Source organism: Diadema antillarum, unplaced genomic scaffold, assembly GCF_040938485.1.
Source record: "Diadema antillarum isolate AM-2024a unplaced genomic scaffold, OU_Dant_1.0 scf00000020, whole genome shotgun sequence".
Lineage (NCBI taxonomy): Eukaryota > Metazoa > Echinodermata > Echinoidea > Diadematoida > Diadematidae > Diadema > Diadema antillarum.
The window spans coordinates 1,615,847-1,635,810 of record NW_027270909.1 but is presented as its reverse complement, the minus strand read 5'-3'; the positions used below and the strand labels follow the sequence as shown (position 1 = coordinate 1,635,810).

General features: G+C 38.8%; 1 protein-coding gene across 1 annotated transcript; it reads right to left on the bottom strand.

Annotated features, from left to right (window-relative positions):
* Positions 1–4,470: 4,470 nt before the first annotated feature.
* On the bottom strand, positions 4,471–19,230 carry LOC139729445 (U2 small nuclear ribonucleoprotein auxiliary factor 35 kDa subunit-related protein 1-like). Its single transcript, XM_071640373.1, has 11 exons — positions 19,205–19,230; positions 14,587–14,687; positions 13,891–13,960; positions 13,372–13,480; positions 10,826–10,915; positions 9,472–9,513; positions 8,888–9,027; positions 8,171–8,384; positions 6,382–6,547; positions 5,158–6,020; positions 4,471–4,623 (listed from the first exon to the last, which is right to left on the bottom strand). Exons 1-11 carry the CDS (start codon positions 19,228–19,230, stop codon positions 4,471–4,473), a joined length of 1,974 nt encoding a protein of 657 aa, XP_071496474.1.
* Between the last annotated feature and the right edge of the window lie 734 nt (positions 19,231–19,964).

The window sequence follows — 19,964 nt, the reverse complement described above, 5'->3', positions numbered from 1 at the left end:
ATCTGGCTAGCTGGGCCTAAAGTGCCAGCATAGAGTGAATTAATCACGTGACTAGCGATCTAGCTGCAGAAAAAAAAAAAAGGTCTTTGACCCTATTCACATTCAGTGCACACGGTCATAGTCTTCTGTTACGGACGCTTAAATGTATTGTATGTACAGTATGTACTTCTTTTGATAAATATCAAATCCGTGCTATTTCCATCGACAGGGGCAATTATATGATATCACTATCACATAAAAGTAAAATGGGTCTTGTGATTAAAGGGATCGTACAGTTTTGGTTGAGTCCTAATTTCGGGTTTCTGACATTTTTTGGTCAAATAATGAGAAACCTCTTATGAAATATGAAAGAGCACGTGATTCTGTGAGGAATTCAACGTTTATTTGATGAAGATTGATTTTGAAATGGCTGAGATATCCAAAAAAGAGTGATTCTAATAAAGTGTTGGACCCACACTTTATTACGATCACTTTGTTTTACTTTGTTGTTGGATGTTTCAATCATTCCAAGCCCGATTTTCATCAAATAAACTTTGAATTCCTCTTAAAATGGTATGCTCTGTACTATATCACAAGTGTTTTCTTGGTATCTTGCAAAAAGTTAAAAGCCCAATTCTCATCTCCACCAATACTGTACTATCCCTTTAATCTCTATAAGGCTTCCTATATGTAGGCCTATCTTATTTTCCTTTACGCACAGGGTAGCTCCGACAAGGTGGGGGGGGGGGGTGATACATTTATCTTTGATCCACCCCCCCCCCCAAAAAAAAAATAATACTAAAAAATAAATAAAAACAATAATAGTAATAATAATTAATTAATCAAAAAAAAATTAAGAAAAATTATCAAAATGTCCTGCAGCCCCATAGAGTTAGCATACATACAAATCATCGTTTAATGAGCAATTCTCTTAGTACACCCACTACCCCTCCCCTCTTTTTTTTCTTTTACTGGTATTCATTTATGTGACGCCACCCCCTGCCATATGACACACACCTTTGAAGAATTGGTTGCAAGTCTTAGAGCTTCATGGTATTGTGTGTTTGTATTCTAAGAGCCAAAATGTTGGGGTTAGCTTAGCTTGAAAGGAATTGTGGCCATTGGATATATAAGGGCGTACATATATTTAGCGCCTCAATATGCCAAATAGATCACACTAGTGAACTTTACAGGGAGACCTTAGGTATATGATCGGAAATGTTTGACATCGTTGAGCCTGAAATTGCATACAGTTTGTATCAAATTGTGTGATCAACACATTCTGTTCTTTCCCATGCACCAGCCAGACAAGGGACCGACAAGTGGGTCTAGCACTTGTGACACTCCATCACACATTCATCTTCCATGCATGTTTTTGCTTCATTTGTGTGTGTACATATATATGATACACAGTGTATGTGTGTATTCCAATATATATATATATATATATATATATATATATATATATATATATATATATGTATATATATATATATGTATATATATATATATATATATATATATATATATATCTGCTGGGTATCAGTCCAGAATATATACTACAGTAGTAGTTTGTCGGGATTGATGAAAAGTACTCAATCACCACAGCATGAAACCGCCGGTAGCAGACCGTAGATGCCAATTAAAGCTCAGGTACACCTCTGTGTGTGTGTGTGTGTGTGTGTGTGTGTGTGTGTGTGTGTGTGTGTGTGTGTATATATATATATATATATATATATATATATATATATGTATATATATATATATATATATATATGTATATATATATATATATATATATGTATATATACAATATATATGCATTAAGTCACCCCTTACCTAATCTGCATAACACAACGTGCGGTGTCTTTTATTTGGTTGATTCAACTCTAGGAATATTCTTTGAAGAAAACTTGAACACGGAGTGGACCAACACTGTGAACAATTAACCACGAACTACAAGTACATGTACGGGTATAGGCCTACAGTGACAGGTGTATACCTAATATACGGTGGAATTTCCTCTAGCCCTTTAAAACTCAGAATAAATAAAATATACCACACAAACTGCTTGTTGGGACCAGAGAAATTACTTTGGAAAACAATGTATCAACATTTAGTTAGATTAGGGATAGAAAAGCAATTTAATACCTACTTGAATGAGGAAGTTTTCATGACGCAAGAGAGATCTATGTGATTGTAGTGTCAGCTTCTTATTGTATCAGTGTTGTCTTTGTGTGAGCATCCTAAGATAAAGCTGTTTCTATAGTGTAACACTAAAGTTGTACATTGTATACACTGTATGTTGTTTCTGCAACACTTAATGAAGAGACAAAAGATGCCTTGCTAAGCTTAGAAAGGAGTTATCAAGGAGGGCGCTCTGATGTGTTTGAGATCATCTGGACAGCCAGTGCTGTCTTCAGTCATATAATACAATGTATGTGTTTCTGTGTGTATGTCAGCAGTCAGCATGCATGCACAGACAGAAATGCAAACACCCGCGCACATTAACACAAACACACACGGACAAGTATCCAATCAGTTAAATGACAAATCTATGGAAACGCAGTACACTAAAACAAAATATAAACATGATGTGATGCTGCTTCATCAACAGCAACGGTACCACTCATTGTAGAGTATGTACACTTCATATGAATGATTACAGTTATATATTATTTCATTCTCATCTAACACAGAAGTATGGGAAAGAGAGATACATGTACATATAATATTGCAAGGCTTTGAGATGTATGGGATCCCTCCCTGACTGCATGAGGGTCTGAATAAATAAAAGTTATAGATGCAATACTGTACAGAGAGTTACAACACACAGGACACTCATAGTGCTTCATAATGATTGAAAAAACCTAATTAGCATTATTTCATATTCCTTTAATTAGATAGAAAAAATACAAATACAGGTGTAGTTTTCTATTCTTAAAGCTGTACCAGATATGCATCTGTAGTCAAACATCGCCCTTGTAATAAATAACAACGTACACATGTTCAACAGTTATCTCAATGATTTTAATTTCTCTTTCCTCACTGATTACCAACCGTGACATTTTGAAGAAAATGTTTTGGAAGAAGAAATTTCTTGTCACAAGCCTACGGAATTGGACAGCCCCAGAACAGGAAAGATAGAGCTCTATCGACAAGCACCAAGTTTTTTGAACATATTACGACAGTACTTTCATGTCAGCAGCTGATGACTATTGCAGCAGCTCAGACAAATGCATGCATTATTTCTGAATCACTGCTTTTCGGATACACATCATCACAGCTAGGACTAGGAGTGCACATTACTTAAAATGTGAAGCAGGCATAGAAGTATGCTCTCTAAACATCTTGCCATCATACAGTATCCATGTGCAAAAGCAAAGATTTTAATGCCACAAAAAGGGGAGCAAGGCCCGAAACAAGAACCTACCTCATGCAGTAAATCACCAGGTCCCAACTATCCTTTATGTGTTGACCAAAGGGAAATCAAAGTTTCTTTCATTGTGACATATATTTTGGGCAAAAAAAAAAAGAAAAAAAGGAAAGAAAGAGGGAAAAAAAATGAAATCTAAGAAAAATCTACAAGAATGTGAATAAACAAGAAAAATGTTTTATCCTGAACCAAACAAGGGTAAAATTGCTCATCGTGTCAAGACCAGCAAACTATTGTTGAATAATCACTCTCTACACTTGTCTTCCTTACCTCTGTCTGTTTACAGTCAAAGAGACTACCCCAAATGATGAGCACCACCTGTATGTGTGTACTAGATGCTACTTATCATTTCTGAGCTGCAATTGGCTTCGTGGATAAAATCTTTAATGACAGGCAGGTCCTATCTGTGACATGATTATTGTGAAATCTAAAACATTTGACAATATGCATTGAGAATAGATTTTTTTTTTTTCAATACTCTTACAGTTTTAGCACTCTCCTGTCACATTCCATCATTTCCTTTTTATCAATACTGCATCATACCCATCCCAGCAAAACATGTCCATGCAGTGTATAGTTGGGGTTGTTTCAAGTGTACAGAATTGATGAGGGTCCAGATATAAAGAGATAGATCAGCTGTACCTGACAACCTTGTTATAACAGGATCCCCCTGTAATGTAAGGACACCTCACTGACCATAAGTGAGAAACCAAGTAACAATGACTGCTTGAGGTTTGTATCTCAACTATTGTTGCAATCCTCAACTATCGTTGCTATCTTCCAAGCTAAGCTTTATTTTAGTTGAAAATTTGACGAGTCTGGTGGTAAGTATGAGAGCAGCAAAACAGAATGCACAATTAAGATTCTAATTTACAATGCTTGGAGTACAAAATGTTTTAGTTTTGTTTGTATGACTCACATGCATTCTTTTAGCAAGGCAGCAAAACAGTACTTGCAGACAAGGCAGTTCCTCTCCTTGCCACAGAAACAAAAAAGCAACAATGCTGAAATGTTCTGGAACAAAATTACACAACAGTAGAATTCCAATACTGGCATTATCTTTCTTCAATAAGTTTGGAAGCTACACGTAAAGATTTCATGGCAGCTAACCTCAGCCTTTCTTCTTCTTTCTCATCGTCATCCTCATTGGTTACAACACTGCCATCTTTACCACTAGCAAGAATTGTCTCCACAGGTGCAACCTCCGGCTGATTGGATACAGGGTCATCATCAGCCACAGTCATTTGATTCTTCTGACGTTGTTTTATTCTCTCTCTAAGTTCCAGCTCCTTTTGAATCATTTCAGCAGCATCAACTGACTTTTTCTCTCTTTCCTCATCTGACTGCAAACTCTCATTCTCTGAGCATATAAATTCTTGCCTCCTCCTTTTCCTTTCCCAAGGATCATGTCGTCTTTTTGAGCGTGAGCTTTTCTTACTCTTTCTTTTCTCTTTCTCCTTCTTAGATGGTCTCAAAGTTTTGGGATCCTTGGCTTCATCATGATTGCTTTTGCTTCTCTTCAGACACTCTTGCTGGTTTTTCACATTGTTACTTGGGCTCTCAATATGGAATTCCAATTCTTTGTTAGATGAAAATTTTGGGGAACGCACAGTAAGTTTATCCTGTGATGTCTCTTTCACTTGAAGACCATCTCCAGAAGATATCTCATCCTTCTCTTCCTCCTCATCATCATCATGGTAACTGTTGCCATGGTGAAGATATTTTTTCTTCTTGTACATCACCTCCCATTCTCCCTCACATCTCCTCAACTTTCCATTTATCTCCTTTTCATTTGTCTCTGGGCTGCTACTTCCTGATCTCACTTCATGCCGATATTGTTTTTGTTTGTACTCTCTGGTACTATGTCCAATACTATTTAGGCTTCTATCTGGCTCTTGCTCCACGCTCCTGCTTCGAGACCTATCCCTTCTTGTCTCCTTAACCCTGTCTTTTTCCTTAGTGTAGTCCTTACTTTGAGGTCTCCTTTCCCTACTCCTACTTCTACTCCTGCCATGATTGTCTTTGTACTCTTTGCCATGACTCTGTCGATGACTCGATTCTCTATCTCTACTCCTACTCCTGCTGGTTCTCTCCTTCCTGCTCCTGCTCCCCTTGTGAGGCTGGACTCTCCTGCTACCACTTTTACCTTTCCTTTCCCTACTCTTACTTCTACTTCTACTTTTACTTCTACTTCTACTCCTGCTACTGCTTCTGTTGCCTCGCCTCTCAACACTTCTGCTCCTCCTAGAATGTCTTCTCACGCTTCTATCTTGACTCCTGCTCCTCGACCGCCTCCCTCTTGATCTACTCCTTGACCGCCTTTCTCTTGACCTACTCCTTGACCGTCTTCCTCTTGACCTACTCCTTGAGCGGCTCCTCCTGCGACTACTTCTTCTCCACCTGTCATATCGACTTCTGCTCCTGCTTCGTGATCGTCTCCTGCGGGTGTAGCTATTGAGTTCTCTCCACTTATCATTACCATGGCGATGGGGCGTCCTGGGTGGGTAGTCCTGATCCGCTCCTGAGAACTCTCTGTTGGGATTCTGGAAGACATGGAGGAAGTTGCAGTGTTTCCCCTTTGGACAACGATTGCGATGGAACAGACCTGGAATTGAAGCAACAGTGACATCAAAATGAATACCATATTGATGTAATTCATTCCAAAAGGACAGTATGACTGCCGCCTTGAAATCTCTCATTAAACTGAGCTGTATGTTGTAGAAGTGTGTGCCTAACACATTTAAAAAGTCACATGTGTAAAGTATTGTTTGGGTTAGGGATGTCAACAAGCCTACTTGTAATTTACAGATGTACTGATATATGCAAACTCTTCAACAGTTCACAAGGTCTTCCTTACATATGGAAATAGCAGTGTCTCATTGACATTTTCATTAGGAAGGGGACCTTCCAACTATTAAAACACAAAATATCAGAAAGACATGTAATGATAAAGGAGAAGGTGGTACCACAAATTGCTGGCTTCCACTTGGTGACAGCGCAGTACTGTGGAGCAAGCTGCTGACCACCATAGAAGCGTCCATTGAACATCTCCACTGCCCGTGATGCCTCCTCCTCTTTGCTGAACTGAACATACACATTTCCCCTCAAATGTGGCTCCCAATTACGGCACACCTGTGACAGGGTATGGTAAAAAAAGTTTTCAAAAATGTACTCAGTATCTTTTTCCATTTTCTAAAGGAAACTGAAATCTGTCTCGATACTTGCACTGTATCAAAGGTGATCAACATCTAAGAAGTCAGTCACCGACAAACTAAGCACATTTCCTGCAAACAAACTAGCTTCTGATGACGATCAAAGTGGTGGCAAAAACTGTTACAAATGTCAAATACCATACTTTTGAGCGAATGATGCCAAGTTAGTGTGTGACAGAACAAAAAAAATTGCTTGGAAAACATAATGCACTGCTGTTATTCCAATTGATTTTATCAGTAATATTATATAAGAGATGGATAATGGTAGACAAACACAAAGTCTTGGGTCACTGTCAAATTTGTAACCTATCTAAATCTTACATACAGATACAGGGGAAACTCGGTATAACGAACACTGCTATAACGAGATATCGGTTATAACGAGGAAATTTTCCCGGTCCCAAATTTCCTTCCACACAAGTCTATGTAAAAAGCTACTCTTATAGCGAGATCGGCTATAACGAAATAACTGCTATAACGAGATAAATTTTGTGACTTCCAAACAAAGAAAAACATAGTCAATCAAACCTGCTATAGCGAGGTAAAGCAAAATGCCCTCGGTAAAGCTTTACTTCGCCTGTGCTATCATCTTCCGAGATTGTAAAGCTTGATGCGCCAAAAACTGTCTTGTATACACATAATCATTTTCTTCAGTGCACTCGAGCAAGCACTGCATGTTGTACGTGTAAGTGTGTGTGTGTGCGCACACTGATACATGCAGAAAATGTGGTGGGACGGCCATATGTATACATGACATCATCATGACGTTTAGCAGGTGTGAGGCAATCTGATGCTGTGATTGGCCTTCTACGTAGGGAATTCCCCATCTTCACACACACGCAGTCATAATGCATACAGAATGTGTCATAATATACACACACAGCATTGTGCAGATCTTATTCAAGCTTTCCACACACACCCATACGATAACCACATACCAATCCACATCTTGATACAATCGCAAGCTACATGTATATAAATTTACAAATTCAAACATCTACAATTCATAAACACATTCTTGATATTGGATTTCCTTGGTGAAAAACATTTTCTTACCCATAAAGGTGAGTAATTCCCTCACACACAATATCAAGTTATCACAGTATTGATTGAAATGTGATGGGTAGTCCCACATGTGCAAATTAATGTCTTTATGTTTTGCCCTCTTTTATGCCTACTGATATAACGAGATATCGGCTATAACGAGGAAAATGACTCGGTCCCGACCATCTCGTTATATCGAGTTTCCACTGTACTGTAAAAGTGAGAGTTTCAGCGCGAGTAATTTTTTGCCCTCAGCCAGGTGAGATGAATTTAGTATGTGTTTTAAATGTTGCAGAATAAAAATATAAGCAGTAATACATATAACAAGCAAAAAAATTTGCATGCTTTTATTTTTGCACCAGCTTTTATATGTTGTGCCAAATGCACAAAATGCACAAGATTTTGCTTGGTCTTGCCATATGTTTGTTTGTTTATTCAGCTTTTCTTTTTTATTGGTCCTGTGAAGATTAACAATGTGATGAAATGTGTGCTTGCTTACCTTGAGTTGCACAACGTTCCCACACTCCCTGAATTCTGGCAGAACATCATCATAGAACTCCCTGAAGTTGACGTACGCTGATTCCTCGTCACACTCCAGTCCAACATCTGCATCGTATTCATCCCGGAAGTCAGACCCAAGGCCAAAGTTTGTGTACATTCCAAAAAACACCAGAGTTGGGCTGCTCTCAGTGGGTGGATGTGTCCGAGAACATCTGACATTTGGGAAATGAAAAAAAAAAAGTGAGCGCTAGAAAGTGATGAATCTTAGAGTCTCTGAAAGTCTCTCTGTCCCTCTTTTTGTCTGTCTGTCTCTCTCACTCTATTCTCCCTCTTAATACACTTGTACTACTTGAATTCTGTGCACCACCTTTGCTGGGGTTTTTTCCTTCCCCTCACAGTTGTAAGACTTCTTCTTGGAAACTGATACACTACTCAAAATTAAGTTCAGTGCATACTTGCACATAATTTTGTGCAAATGTCATTCTTTCTAGTGCTTTGCCAGAAAACAAACAGGCAAATAATCAGAGACAATAAAAAAAAAGTGTTTTTAATATCCAGATCTACTTGTCGATTAAAAATTGATGAAGATGGTTTAGCCACTTCAATGAAATTGTCCATAGCTGCATGAAGTCATCCCATTCCTCCAACACAGAAGCAAAGTATGTGTAACATTGCTTCGATATGACTGGCAGCTACTTTTATGTGTGGTACTAACCTGTCTCTGAATCGGCAAGCACCAGTCTTTGCAAAGAAAGAACAGACCTCATTCCGCTTCTCTGGCTTGTTTGCCTGGCCATGGGCAGGGTTTGGCTGGCTAGATGGGGCGTCTGGGTTGCGCCACTCTTGCGGGGAACCCTGCTGATTTGGCACAAGAAAGTTCACTTCAATATTATATTTAAAGGGGAACTCCAAAGAGCTCATGTGAAATCATGTTTACGATTTATGATTTTAGCCACAACAAACCTTTCTTCCAAAAATTCAGCATCACGAGGTCATTCACTGAAAAAAAAAATACAAGCTTTTCTTTTTGATTCCATCTGTCACTCATCCAATATGCAAATGTGGTTGTGACTAATATAATAATTTCATGAAAAGATGTGAAACTCCAAAATTCTAAACTTTCTTTTTTACATATGATATGTCAGAGCTTGATTAAACTTCTACAATTCTCTTTGTTTAATATTACTCATTTATTACAGTAAACTTGAACTGGGAGTGCTTATGTCCTTTACAAGATATATAGGAGAAGATTAAACCAAAGTTGTTGGAATGGATTTTAATTTCTGCAATTATTCTCACCTTTTCATTGCCTAGTTCCACATCAAGCTGTTTCAAGACACTCTAGATTTGGAGAAGACGGATGAGATGGTCACATGACGAGGATGACAATCTACACAGAGCTCTGTTAAGTTCACAAACCTTCACTTCATGCTACCCTCAAAACCAGGATCAATGACAAGTTTGATGAAAAAGCAATCCCAATACTGTACTTCAAAATCATAAAACAAGTCTTATATTGCCTACATAATAAAAACAAGCAAACACAACATTATGACAATGACATCACAAACATTGTTGAATTTGGTTTAGATAAATGTACCATCTGAACTTTTTCCTGGCTTAGCAAAAGAACCGACCAAACAGTGGTCATAAGTTCAAAAGCATGTTCTACCTTGTCATAAACTCAATAAACTTCCCTTTGAATTAGTACTTCACCATTTCAAGAGAACAAACATACAAAATTACTGAGCACTGACGTTACTTGTGTTGTACAGTTATACATCATCTTCAATGTAATCAGAGAACATCTTGTGGTCCTGTGTCATGATTACACTGTTCAGTATCAACAAAGCAAACCCAGGACATGTTCTATTGTACCAGGTAAAAAAGATACGCAAATATGCCGTGGATGAGAGAAAATGACAGCTGATTTCCCAATCCTGTAGCTGAGCGGTATCAAGGTTAAGGAAAGGCAAGCACACACACAAACAAATCTTAAATACCTAATATATGCAATGCTAAATGCAAGGAACAGAACAATTATGTAGTTTAGGATATTTTCATGTACAGATGTACAATGTACTTCTTTTCTGAACCCAAAGTCCAAGAAACTCATTTAAAACCATAATATTGAAAATGACACCCATGTAGCAACAAGCACAATCAATAAAATGCCAGAAAAGAAATGCATGGGAAACATTCTTGGGGCAATCAGCTTTGGGATAGAGTACTCATCTATTAGTAAATTATAATCAGTTATGCAACAGTGTATCAAAATGTGATGAGTTTGGTGTTTGGTGTACTCAGTATGTTATGGCTTAACACAGTCAAATTTAGTCAAGAGCTTATTCACTAGCTTAAACTATAATAGCAAAGATGTTTCAAACTATGTAACCCTTACTTCATAGTAAGTCACTAGCTGCTATTCATTTTGTTAAGTGTTGTGTAACGAACCAATCTCATGGTGGGTTGATCGTAATTTTTCCTATTTGTTGTTGCTAGATTTTCCCCCATAGCTTTCCTGCATTCAGTCATAAAGATGCTCCAAGTATCAATAGTAGTGATGCTTTACTGATTGTGGATATGAGAGCTGGAAGGCAGTGCAAGCCAAGCGGTGACATCACCCAACAGAGGCAGGGTACTCAGTCATCACCTCAAGTTCCTGGTCCTTCTTTTCTCTCTCCTTCTCTTCCTGTTCTCGTTCCCTCTTCTGTCGCTCCTCCCATTCATCCTGTATTCGCTTCTGCAAAAGACATAGAGCCATGGTGGTAGAGCAAATATTGAATAAAGCATGCATGTCTGTTGTGTGTCTCTGTTTGTGTGTGTGTGTGTGTGTGTGTGTGTGTGTGTGTGTGTGTGTGTGTGTGTGTGTGTTTGCGTGAGGTTGTAAATCCAATAATATTTAATAATAGGAGTGTACGTATAGCAGGTAGGATGTTTTTTCATAGAGATTTATTTGATGCAGGAATAATTACAATACAAGATATATTAGATAACGGTCATTTGAGATCTCAGTCACATTTTCAAAGCTTGGGTCTTGGTTTTAAGGTAGAAGAATTGCTTAAACTGAATGATATATTTAATGCTATACCCCAGAAATGGAAGGATTCTATGAGAGCAGGTACACTTCAGCAAGTTGATTCCACAAACTTTGACTTAAAATTGATTTTTTCTGGTCAGAGAGTAAATTTGCAAGTTTTAAAATCGAGAAAAATATATGAGGCTATGGTGGAAGATTTACAGTCATCTTATGTTTTACAAATCAAAGATGACCACAGTAGCTATGATTATACAAACAAAGAAATAAAAGATCTTTTTATTAAACCGAGTAAGTGTACATTGATAAGAAAATATAGAGAATTTCAATTTATGATGTTACATGGCGTAGTTTACACTAAGGAGCGTTTAATGAAGTTTGGTTTTGTAACAGACAGCCTTTGTTCCTTCTGCCAACATGAGCCTGAAACTTATCTGCATTTATTTTTACACTGTGTTAAAGTGAAACCGTTATGGGAATTCATAATTAATTATTTTGATATAAATGAGTTAAGGAATATGAATTGGAGAGATATATTTGGGGGAATCTCTGGTTATTCAAATAGATCAAAATGTGTAAATACTTTGATTATCTTAACAAAATACATCATTTTTAAATCTAGAACGGGAAATAAGTTACCCACTGGAGAAAAGATGCAAAAGATTATTGTTGAATTAATAAATGAGGAAAAAATCCTTGCGACCAAGGCTGGGAAGCTACATGTACATTTACAAAAATGGGAATATTTTGAGATTTCGTTGAATAAACCAGTCTGAAGCTACGTGCAACGTCTGTGACTTTTATGAAAATAGTAATGTTTCCATAGTATTCCACTCTTTCTTTTCTTCATTTTTTTCCCTTTCCTTCATTCCTCCTCCTCCTCTTCTTCTTCTTTTTTTTTTCTCTTGTGTTGTTTTGTATTTTCTCCCCCTCCTTTCCCATGCGTTCCTGTCAGCCTGTTGGCGGGCTGATTATATAACTATATTTACTATATTGTGATGTGTAGGCAAGAGCAGTTAACCAAATTAGGTGCATGTGTATGTGTGTGTGTATGGGTGTGTTTGTGTGTGTTTGTGTGTTGCATGTGTACAGATAGGGGTGGGGGAGGAAACAGGAAGGGAGGGAACTGGTGGGGGTGGTCATAGGGACTCAGTAAGGGATATGAGTTCCATTATTTATTACTGTATAATTTTGCTGCATAATTCATTTGGATGATTATTAAGATTAATGCTAGAAGAATTGAATTATCACTGTTAAATTTAAGCAATTTTTTTTGAGAGCATAGGGGAAGTGACTGTATGTAAATTGATAATTGTTCATGAAAATGTAAATTTTGTTAAGTCACTATGTACAGCAATAGCAAATTTGCTATTATGATCACAAATGTATATTTTCGTCATTTCAATTGTAGCAAATGAAAATTGTTATTTTTTTTCTATTACTTTGAATGGAACAGAATAAACATCGTTGAAAAAAAAAAAGTGTTTGCGTGTGTGTTAATTTTGATGTCTGTCTGCTTGTATGTTTGTACAATGTTTGTGTATAATGCAGTTTGTCTTTGTATACTGTTTTGTTTTTGTTTCTGTGAACGTGAATTTTGTGATATGAAATTGAATGAAATTTGGATAAAGAATTATTTTTTAAAAATCATATGTTGCTGTCTTTGGAGATATATATTTATATGTCTTCAGTCGTTGATCACTTACCACTCTAAAAAGTCATAAATGCTTAATAAAGACAAACACTGCTAAAGTCTGCCTTCATATTTGCTTGACAGGAACAACACACTTTGATCATGTCAATGCATCTTAAATGGATACATGCTGGTATAGTGGTGTGTAAAGCAGCCTAATGCTTGAATACACATATTTGAGGACTCTTAAGAAAATGAGTAGTAACTTGTGTTATCTCATTTTTACTTCTTTTTCTAACAAAATACATAACCACATAACGCACTATCTCTGTTGTTTGGTTTTCAGGTATTTGGTTTATCTTTGTATCACAAGATTTTGATGTGTAACACACATTGGAAATTTGTATCATTTCTTGTATCAATTTTTTTTAGTTTGGATGAAGAAAATAAAGCAAATGCAAAAGAAACACATTAGTTTGCAGCTTCTCATGAGTGTTTGTGTTTTCATCAATCAGTCTGAGTGACTCACTCTTTCAGCTAGCTCCTTTTCCTTCTTGGCTTCTTCTGTCTGACGTTTTTCAGCAAATTCCATCTGAGCATGGTTCTCTCTCTCTAGCCATGCAGCATGGGCCTCTAACCTATCAGGGATATATGCATTCAAATTATTCAATCACACGTTTGCCATCAACCATTTTTTTCCATTGCTTTTTCTTTTACCAGTTTATGCATTAGACCATCTCTTTATTGAAACAATAGTGTAAACGGTGGCATTAGTCACAACAACAGCAATCACACTAGAAATTAGGGTCCACATTAGTGGTAACCAGAACTTAAATATTCAAAATATTCTGAATAACGTAAAGGGCGAGGTTGGATTGCAAGGAACATACATTTCAAGTCCACCCATGTTAAGGTGTAAATCTGCTTAGAGAAAACTAATACAATGTGCTCAGATAACTTCAGCAATTTTCCACACTGTGTTTCGAACATGGGGCTGTCATCAACACTATTTCATTAGAAGAGGCTAACTTATGAGAAAAGAAATTACCTGGCTTGTTCAGTTTGAATACTGCCATCCCCCTCAACACCTGACATTCCTTGTTCTTCTTCTGTTTCATCTAAAGACAATGTGACAAACAATGTAAGCAATTGATGAGAAGGATAGATGATATATTCTATGAAGTACGTATCTCTTACAGTCAAAAGACTGAATAGAATGTATACTTGTAATGGCGTTGTAAAAGAAACAGGATAGATGCATAAAAGAAACTGATAATGTATCCTTACAAAGCAAACACTGATTTTGCAATGGGAGTGATACACACAAACACATTTAAGAGCAATATCCAATCACATTCATTCATAGTGGGACACAGAAGAACATCCCTCCACATTAACGCTAAATTTGCAGTGCAGTAAAAAATATTTTGCTCATTATCTTTTTTAAAAGGGAAAAATATGGGCACATTACAACAAACATTATGAACACTGTAATTATACTCTTCTCTAAAGTCAGATTTGACACTCTACGACCTTACAAACAGTTATCAAAAAAGAAGAGGAAAATAACTCTCCACTAGCTATCATTTAAACTAGAAGACTTTAACAAAAAAATGAAAAAAAAAGCTGAAACCTAAATGCATACTATTAATTTGTGGCACGTAAAACATTCCTTGCTGTGCAGAGGCAGACAAATTGTCATTTCAGTTGGCTTATTGGTATTATTTATAGCAAATGAACTTGCCAGCAATTTTGTCCCCTTTATCGGCATCTCTCATCTGGGCAGCTGCCTGTCGTCTCTTTTTTCTCTTCTCTTTCCGCACTTGAGCCCGGAACAGCTTCCGCCTGTGGAGGGCAGGGCAGATGAATATCTATTTGAGGAAAATCTACTTGTAGATTGCAATATGAGTTCTGATCCCATTTAAAACACCAATGTTTACAACTGCAGACAAATATATATATTATACATATATTATGCATATCAATAGAGTAATATGAGATATCTAGAGAGTTCCATCTTGCAGAGTATCTCATGAGCTATTATGTTTCATTTTGTGTAAAATGTACCCAGTAGGTGTGGAATAGTAATTTGGAATATACAATGTATGCACAAGATCAGGTTAGTACCGATTTTATTTTTCTCGTTACGAATTTTTGTAAAAAGATGTCAGACTTCAGCTTCATGAGGCTGATTTGTGCCCGGAGAGGTGAGAGCCGCAGAAAAAAGCACCGAAAATATATAGTTTGATCAGGCCGCTAGGTACGGCAGCCTTGCATTGAGCGAACCTGCTGGTGCCCGTGTTTCGATGGGTCGCTGTGCATCGGTTGATTAAAACTCGATTGTTGTAAAAGAAAAACAGACAGAATTTTTTCTTTTTTTCATCATGGTCGGATAGTGGACATGGGTGTGTAACGAATAATCACAGTGAAAAGTTGCGACAAGTTATATGTCAAATGTGAGAGGAATAAAAAGTGAACAGGGAGCTTCACGAGTCTCTCTCCCCGGCTCTCCGGAGGCCTCGTGAGGCGGAGGAGTGCTCGTACGAGGGAGCAGGCCTCATGAGTGGGTTTCCCTGACTGAGCTACACCCGAACAGATGCCATGTGCGACTTATCGACGTGACAGCAGAAAGGTCGTTCTCTTCCAACTCCCTGGTGACCGTGGTGACCGTGGTGACAGCGACAGGGCTGTTTCACCCACAGGTTTTCAGTGGTACCCTAGTATAAGAATTAGGCCTAAACTAGTATAAGTAGTAACCGCACCACCGGAGCGGTGGCGGGCTGCCCGAACGCTTCGGCTCGGGCCACTAGGGTAACATCCCCAGTATTCGGCCACTTATGCTTTTTTGCAATATTTTTCAAACTAAAATAATACATACATGTACATCATATCCACAGCAATGTAAGTGAAATATATCAAATTTCTTTAATCTCAATTTTCATTTTGTTAAATATCACACAGAATTTCACAAAATCGCAAAATATAGACCTATCACCTTGAAAATTCCCCAGTATACGGTCACAGCAACCAGTATTCGGTCACGCGATATGCGTGTTCAAAGTCCATGCGTGTTAAAGGCAGCTGAAAAATGCACGCGCGCTACCTTGTTGGCGCAAAATTGCATCGGGGACGTTGTGGTGCCCGTTGGTGACCGAATACTGGGGACTCGGCACTTGCATTCAACCTTTGTACATTGTCATTGAAACACTGTATCGGCACGTACAGAAATTTGTTTTTCTTTTGCGTTTTTGAGGATACCATCACAGACACTCCAAGCTTGCGATAAGCAAAAAATCCCGCAAGAGAACGGCCTATTTCTCGATTTTTAGTGCTCTTTTGGCGACCCGTACTCTTATTAAGTGGGCCTTGTCCACGCGCGCTATTGGAAAGTAGCGCCGATTCTGCACTGAGTTTTGACAGTAAAATTTGGGATTTTGGATGGATTTTTGGAGGGGGCTAAGGGAGTTTCCTAGGCAAAATCGTGAAATAGGCCCCACCGCAGTGCGCGTGCACCCGTGCGTTAGCAAGCAAGGGTAGGTCCTAGGGTTAGGGTTAGGGTTTAGGGTTAGGTAGGGTTGTATTTATGGTTAAATTGGCCGTTAAATCAGTCGAGGGACATTAGGGAGTTCTTTTGAGAAGAAAGGGAGGACGAAAGATGCTATGCTGTGGAAATCGGCCCCATCGGGTGCACCGCTGTATCAATTTCGCGTAAGCGCTGTTTGGTGGGGCCGCATTCACGAGTATTATACTGTGGAAGGAAGCTCCACCGCCGTACTTACCTACCGATGAACGCCACACGGTGGGGCTGAATTCACAAGTATAATTATAAATAGGCGAGCCGCCAATAGTATTACTAACAGCTACAGTCTGACTAGTAGTAGTAGTGGTACGGACACGCAGTGGTGGGGCCTATTTCACGAGTATGCCGTTTCCTGTTGTGAATGAGTGTGCAAGTATGTGAATAAATGTGATTTGCGTGTGTTGTGACAGTTGAACTTACTGGCTGGTGACTAGAGTAACTGCGGCAGTATGCGGCCGTGCAGCCGTTCGCGGCAGGTACAACATACACGGTAATATACCGCTAAACACAGCACTGCACTGTTACACGCACACTACACATATACTAACACACTAGCAATCAACAAAAACCAACCGATAAAATGGGCACGATCTCTGACGAAAGTGAAATTTTCTCACCTAAATGACAACATATCGCATCCAAAAAAAAATTTTCGGTACTTCTTAGCATAACAGTTAAGAAACAATGGTCCAAGAAACTGGATTTTTTGTCGTTTTCTCGATGTTCATGGATTTTGAAAACATATCCTCACGTAAAATAGAACTTTCGCGAGCCGATGTGGGCCGCCATTTTGTTCGGAAAGTGGATGTTACCATGGAAAAAAATGTGAAAAACACGAGAAAGACATCAACAACACCGCCAGAATTGCGATCTTGTTTGCTGCCAATGCATGTGCGCCCGCTATTTTCACGTGCTTTCGCAATGGGAATTGGCGCTTACACAATGTCCGCGAGACATGTGAAGGCGTTCAGCTAAAGATCGCGGAGCACGCGTGTATTGCATAGGGATTGTACATCGTGCCGCAAGCAGAAATACTACGTCGCATATCACCTTTATCGGCGAAAATTGTGCCGGGTTTTGCCCTGGTAAATCATGAAAACTGCGTTGGTCAATGGTAAATTTCTTTCATGAAAACAACTGCGTTAATAAATAATCTTGTCTATGATATATGAAATGGTTGAAAATAATTTGCCTGATTTGTTTACAAGTTGGAAAAACCCTTAACAATGCTTAAACTGCCGTAAATGGGATATTTTACTCTAGTGATAAGTGACCGAATGCCTGTAGCTGACCGAATACTGGTGCTCTTCCCCTTATACTAGCTACGCCACGGCCTCACGGAGCGTTTGAGCCAGTTAAAGGACAAGTTCACCTTCATAAACATAAGGATTGAGAGAATGCAACAATATTAGTAGAACACATCAGTGAAAGTTTGAGGAAAATTGGACAATCGATGCAAAAGTTATGAATTTTTAAAATTTTTGTGTTGGAACCACTGGATGAGGAGACTACTACAGCTTGTGAGTCATATGCGTACAACAGTATAAAGAAAATGTAAAGAAAATTCAACATATTTTCACTTTTTTCGCATTATAAAAGAGCACTTGACTTGCCTCTTTCTAAAGGCAGGGGGAATAATATTACCCATAACATTTTGTCGGTAACGAGTCGGGGGAATGCCTTCTTTTTTTCAAAAAATGAAATTTTGTGAAATTCTCTTTATATTTTCCTTATATCAGTTCGGGAAACCCACTCACAAGGGGGGCCCCTCCTTATAAGTAACCCGTCCCCCTTATAAGTAACCCCGTCCCCCTTATAAGTAACCCCCGGGGCACTTCTTATAAGGAGTCTCCACGCTTTTTTGCAATGCAACGCGAAAATGAAAGGACTGCGGCAATTCGCTTGATTATGTCCATAAAGCTTCACAAGTTTCCTTGTTACGGAGACTTTCGTTCATTCAGGTGGCTAAGTCGCCATGTCTGCACTCAAGCATTGCCACGCCGCCGCGCCTGGCGACACTCACGCCAGTAATCGCTCGCATTTCAGCATTCGCATGGGTCGTTTGACATCGCATTTAAATCCATGATTTTAGATATGATGCCTCAAACCGATTTTGCTCAAATTTCGTGAGTAACTAGGAAACTTGTGAAGCTTTATGGACATAATCAAGCGAATTGCCGCAGTCCTTTCATTTTCGCGTTGCATTGCAAAAAAGCGTGGAGACTCCTTATAAGGGGTGCCCCGGGGGTTACTTATAAGGGGGACGGGGTTACTTATAAGGGGGACGGGTTACTTATAAGGAGGGGCCCCCCTTGGTGCTTGTGAGTGGGTTTCCCGAACTGATATTGTTGTACGCATGTGACATCTAAGTTATTCACACACTGCAGTAGTCTTCTCATCCAGCGGTTACTGCACAAAAACTTCAAAAATTCATAACTTTTGAACGGATTGTCCGATTTCCCTCAAACTTTCAATGATGTGTTCTACTAATATTGCTATATTCTCTCAATCCTTATGTTTATGAAGGTGGACTTGTCCTTTAAGACCGTGTGTGTACCACCTTGTACCCATAAAACCCATGGCTAGGGCCTACACGCGTCGGTTACTAACTTGGTCGCTCTCCACTGAACCGATTCCACAGGTCACAAAATACATCACAGCCCATTTCCGTAAGAACCAACACACACCATACACTCAACCGGTAATAATATCGTTTGTCATGTTATTAAAAAGCACACTAGAGGTCTAATTTGTTAATGATAGGGCATGCAGTTACACTTACGTGATGTGAGCAGTGCAGGCTGCCATTTTGGTGTCCTTCTGACAAAACTGAACTGATAGCGTAGAGGGGGCGCTCTTCAACATCTTCTGAACGGCTGCACTGTGTGTGCTGCAGCTGAGCTTGAATGTGAGCAGAGGATTCGAAAAGACCATGCCCGTCCGTTTTATAAAAGTCATCAAACATAAATCTCAGAATGGTCCTATAGTCGCTTAATTTTGTAATCACATGAGACTTTCAATACCATTTCGTGAAGTCTCTCATAAGTGTGTCTTATGAGCGAAAAGTCTCTTATACTCATTTATGAAATGCATTTTAATTATCTTTAAAAGTCTAATGTGGGGGAATATACCAGTACAAAATCCATTAACTTTTTATGACGTCTCTCAAAAGTGTGTCTTCAATTCATTGAGCGAAGACCTACATCTCTTATAAGACTTTATGAAACGGACCATGGGGCCTATTTCATAAAGATTGAGCATATTCGCTGCAATCAGTCGCAAACTGCATTCAGTGGCGGATCCAGAGGGGGACACACGTTACCGGACGCGCGCCACCCAAGCATGGCGCCACCTCTTCATTTGTTTTTTCAAAAGCACGTGAGCCCCGGCAATTTTGTTAGGGCGCCTCCCCTTTATGGTATTGCTGGATCCGCCCCTGGCATTTCATAAACAGCTATGCGAATGATCGCAAGTTAAATATAGCGCTCTTGAAATCGAGTGTAAGTGCCTTCATGAAACAGGCCTTTACTCTCAATCCTATC